This window comes from Helobdella robusta (genome assembly GCF_000326865.2).
Source record: "Helobdella robusta unplaced genomic scaffold HELROscaffold_1, whole genome shotgun sequence".
NCBI classification, from domain to species: Eukaryota; Metazoa; Annelida; class Clitellata; order Rhynchobdellida; family Glossiphoniidae; genus Helobdella; species Helobdella robusta.
Genome location: NW_008703570.1, coordinates 1156925 through 1162349, shown reverse-complemented (window position 1 = coordinate 1162349; position 5425 = coordinate 1156925). Strand labels below are relative to the sequence as shown.

Sequence of the window (5425 nt, the reverse complement as noted above, 5' to 3'; positions counted from 1 at the left end):
TATTCCCTCCCTTTCATCTTCACTGACCATTTCTTTCCACACAATACCCCACCCAGTTCCCTAAATTTCATCCATCCCACACGAACTCTAGCCGTAACTGCGCTCAAACATCCTCCATCCGCGTTCAGCATATCCCCTAAGTAAACAAAGCTTTCCACTCTTTCAATACCACCACTCAACCCCGTCCTTGCGTCCATCCTATTAATCACACCATGAACACATTTCTTACATTTGAACGTGCCTTCCACCTTTTTCAGTGCCCCCATCACACCACTTCATCTCTTATGCACCCATTTCTGACATCCTATACACAATACCGAGTTAGCCTTCACTCTCCTGTCACATACCCCACAGGGGTCTATTTTACTTATCACTCGCTCCCCACCTTCCCCACTCACCATTACCTTCGTCTTACCAATATTAACTTTTAACCCTTTCTTTTCAATAACACTTTTCCATCTGTCAAATTTTAACTGCAATTCTTCCATGCTATCAGCCATCAAGACTAAATCATCTGCATACAAAATCTTAAATAACAACCCCTCCATTATGTTTCCACACACAACATCCATCACAATTGCAAACAGAAACAGTGATAACACTGATCCTTGATGCACTCCTACCTTAACACTAAAAGCGTCCGACACCCCCCTTCCAACCCTCACCTTTGTCTTTGCCCCTTCATACAGCTGCATCACAGCTTTAACAAGTCGCTCATTCACTCCTTTCTTCCTCAACGCCCATTCTGACCTTCCTCGGTACTCGATCAAAAGCCTTTTCTAGATCCACAAAACACATGTACAATCTTCGTTTCTTCTTTCTATAACTCTCCTGCAACATTCTCACCATGAACAACGCATCCACCGTTCCCCTACCAGGCATAAACCCACACTGCATTTCATTAACTGTCACCATATTTCTCAACCTCCTCTCAAGCACCCTCTCCACTACCTTCATTCCGTGCTCTAGCAATTTCACACCCCTATATGACCCACAATCTCTTACATCTCCTTTGCCCTTATACAACGGCACCAACACACTGTCGCCAATCCTCAGGTATACCTTCATCATCAAACATACTGTTAGCAATTCTCATCATAACTTCAATTCCTATCACCCCACTCGCTTTTATATGTTCTGCCGCCACTTCCGAAACCCCTGTCGCCTTACCTAGCTTCATTTCTCTAACTGCTTTCTCTACTTCCTCCATCGTCACCTTCTCTATAGGTCCGTGTGTGACCGCGGATTCCACATCTCCATCCCACTCATTCTCTTCATTCATCAACCTTTCCATATGAGCTTCCCTCACCTGAGCTTTTTCCTCCTCATCTATGCACAACTTGCCAGATCCATCCCAAACACATCCATTCCCTATAACATCTTTCCTATCCCTCATTGACTGCTTTGCTACTTTGGACATTTTCCTCGAACTCACATCAAATTCCATTTCCTTCATTAACCTATCTGATGCTTTCGTCATTGCGGTTGCCACTGCCTGTTTGGCAACCTTCTTAGCCTTCCTATATTCAGACTCCGCTTTCTCCGTCATGTCCCTTCTCCATACCCTAAACCTCTCCTTCTTGACCTCCAAAACCCTTCTTATATCTTCATCCCACCACCACGTCTCACCATGCCTACACTTTCCTTTCGTCCATCCACATACTTTATCTGCCGTAGCCAACACACAGTCCCTGTATTTCTACCAAACATCTCCATCCTTACCACACTCCCAATTTTCAGCCACCTTCACTTCAAATGCCTTCCTCACCTCTGCATCCTGCAACTTCCATGTCTTTCTCTTTGCCACAAACTTATCCTTCTTCCTCCTCCCCATTTCTTTATTCACACGCATCAAATATTATATAATTGATTCTCAACTTGAATAATAATTATTAGGTCGATATTCACACGCATCAAATATTATATAATTGATTCTCAACTTGAATAATAATTATTAGGTCGATATTTGCTGTTTAGCTGTTATAGTTTTAGCTTTATTCACTCTTAGTTAACCGAATTTGTATTTATTCCAAAAATTAATTTTTATTAACCTAACTGAACAAATGTAACAACAGTAACGCCGGCATGTCGAGGAGTGGGTCAGTGATGATTGCATTTCTAATGCGCCAGCTCTCGCTGACGTATCTTGATGCTTCTGTCTATGCCAAGAAGATGAGGCCGCTGATAAGGTAGTTTGTTGAATTCTCAATTTCAAAGTGTGGAACTGTTTGTTGACGTTCGATGTATTGCAGTCCAAATCCAGGATTCGTTGAGCAGTTGAAACTTTTCGAGCAGATGGGGAATGTTGTCGACGACGGCAATGACCTGTACAGGCGATATTGCTTGAATTTATTTTCAGAAATGATCATCTCAACTCAAAGTATAAAGTGGTCCTTTCTTTCCTTTTCAACTATTCTTATCATAACTAACTTAATAATTTGCACCAACTTTTATTTTATCGGGATTTGTATTTGAGTTGCATAATTGTTAAGTCTTACACAGCTTATTATATATAGACTGGATCTTCTATTTTTTGAGTTGTCATGTTATTTTTTTGTTATTACTTTGTAATCTCATTCCTGTTGTTACGTGTCGTCGATTTATATTTGTGTTAAACGTTCAATTCACCATGACGTTGCTTCATGGAATTTCGTTACAAAGCTAGCTAGATGAACCTATCTTATTGTTGATGCATTTAGATTTAGAAAGCATTTTACACTCTTATCAACGTATAAATTTTATTTGAGGTGCAATTTAAGAAAAAAAACAACAGTTTTTTAAATAGAGAGTTTTCTAAATATTCTTTTGGAAAAAGAAAAATTTGCTGAACCTTTATAGCAGGAAATTTCAGAAGGTTTTAAGAAATGACGGAGGAGATTTTTTGCAACATTGTATTTTTATATTGATGAACAAATTCAACAATTTCAGATCACATTGTTAAAAATATTCATGAATAAAGAAAGTTATAGTCGTTGATAGAGTTTACAAAATGATATTAAAGATTTATTTGAATAGAAACAAACTTACAGATCAAAATATTTCAGACGGTCTAAAGTAGTTTTAGAATTTGAAAAATTAAGAAATTACATTACATTGTTACATTAATAATATCTTTGGTTGTCTAGGAAGATGATAAACTCATCTCATTCACAACATAGTTACGAGATGTTTTCTAATGTTATTGTTATCTTATGTTATATATATATATATATATATATATATACGTGTGTGTGTGTGTGTGTGCGTGTGAGTGAGTGAGTGAGTGACTGAGTGACTGAGTGATTCGACTTGAATCCACAAGTACGTGAGTATATGAAGGGTGAGAATTTTCGACCAGGTCGGAAATTATATATGTACTGTTTGTCTTTACTTATTTTTCATTCATCTAAGGGGCTGTGGTCAAAAATATCCCTTCTAGTTCACAACGTTCCGAAATTTATTTATAATGCGTTCATTCAGATTCACCAGTTTCCATGAAACACAAACGTTCGCTTAGATGCATTCACTAAGAATGAAATTTGTAATGGGCTGATGAAGAAACATTTATTGATGCAGATTTTTCCAGTTTGGATGAGATTTTGTGGGCCGCAGATCCTGTTGTTAATCACACGCCGGTGTCGCTGTTTAAATGTAAAGCCTGCAGGTAAGCTGGCGTTTCTAATCAATCATTCAATCAATAATTCATGCATTCAATCAATCAGTCAATCAATTAATTTATCAATTGATTTATCTGTCGATCAATCAATCAACTATCAACTTGTTGTTCTTATTAACCAATCAACTATATTGTTGCTGGAAATCACCCTTAATAATTTTTAAAAAATTTGTAATTGCATATAGAGGTTCAGCATACATAATTTACGAACCAGCTTACATAATTTATAAATCACAATTCATGTATTCATTTCCAGGAGGCCTCTGTTTAAACATTCGAATCTCATAAAACATAACGTGGAAAATTCAACTGTTAAAATGAACAGTAAGAAAAATTTCAAGCAGTTTCCCCCACACAACAACAACACTAACAACAGCAACAACACTAACGGTGATACCTGCACCACCTCAATCTTCATTGAACCAGTTTTGTGGATGAAAGATTCAATTTTATGTCTTTCCGGCAAGGTTTAACATTTTCCTTTACTGATTTTGTTTTTTGTTTCTTTTGAGGCTTCAAAAATTTACATCACCATTTATAAACCAAAGATTCTGGTAAGTGTTCCAAGAAGGACTGCCTGAACGTCGCTGCAAACCACTCATGTAACTTGAAATGTAACATCGAATATTGTTTTACTGGCTTAAGTTAATAGGTAAAACCGTGTTTTAGCTTAGTAACTGCAACAGCAATATAAGTTTGTAATGCAGTCTGTAGGTCAATGTTAGCGATTGGTTCAAACTATGCTGGCCATTTGTGAATTGGTTCTGTGACTGCTTTGAACCTTGATGGATGGACGCACAGTTGTCGTTCAAATGAACTTAACTGAAATCAACTTATGTTGACAATTGTGATAACATCAATTGATTTTTTTATTTATGACAATATTAAGTTGAAAAAATAATTTCAGATCATGTGTCCGAAATGTCACTGCAAGCTAGGCTCGTTCTCCTGGACAGGTGATTTGTTTATTAAAAAACTTGTTACATATTTGCGTTTGAAATTGAATGACGAAAAAAATTAAGAAAACTTTAACCGATAGGGGAGTTAAAAATGATTGTCTGTTGAATTCTACCGAATTGTTGGCATTAATCAATTTAAAATTTATCTTTTCAATTTTCCTTATTAGAATTTTCTGGAAATTGTTCAATTTATTGAAAATAGAATTATTATCTAAGTTCATCATGAAAATTTAATCAAACTGTTGTTATTCAAATTTATGAATTTGGATAACAACAGTTTGATTAAATTTTCATGATGAACTTAGATAATAATTCTATTAATTTTGTCGCAACAAATACTGGGCTATACAAATTATCTGTATAAACTGCAACAAGTGTTGATGATGATTGAAAAATCGAAATAGGCCCGAAACACTCGAGAATGAATTGGAAAGCTGTGTATTATTTTAACTTTTATAAAATAATGGCGACAAGAATTTGGTTCGAAATATTGAGAAATGTAATAATTACATCCAACGCTAGAAATTCGGTAGATTTCATAAATTACTGTATTAATTATGGTTTTTTACTAGCATTCACATACATCTATATAACTTCTTTTTACTACGTTTGTCACCTTAGAGACAGAAGCACAAGTTGGTTTCAAAAAAGTTACATCAAATCATTTTTATATTTATTTATTATTTTTATTGTATTAGTAAAATCAAAGAAATTCCTTTGGCGACTTAGTAGCTGGCAATCGATTCAGCTGTTAATAGCTAATTAGAATTACTGTTATTCTCCGTTCTGTCTACACTATCACAGTTTCTGT

At 35.8% G+C, this 5425-nt stretch overlaps 1 protein-coding gene across 1 annotated transcript in view; it reads left to right on the top strand.

The window, feature by feature from the left end:
• The window catches only part of HELRODRAFT_158430 (hypothetical protein), a gene marked incomplete at both ends in the record, with an annotated part of 5743 nt that extends 1128 nt beyond the window's left edge, over positions 1-4615 (top strand). The window contains 5 exons of the mRNA XM_009010499.1: positions 2076-2189; positions 2253-2380; positions 3556-3643; positions 3912-3979; positions 4563-4615. Coding sequence (XP_009008747.1) covers positions 2076-2189; positions 2253-2380; positions 3556-3643; positions 3912-3979; positions 4563-4615 — 451 coding nt within the window. The remainder of the gene's footprint in view (positions 1-2075; positions 2190-2252; positions 2381-3555; positions 3644-3911; positions 3980-4562) is intronic.
• Positions 4616-5425: the final 810 nt, after the last annotated feature.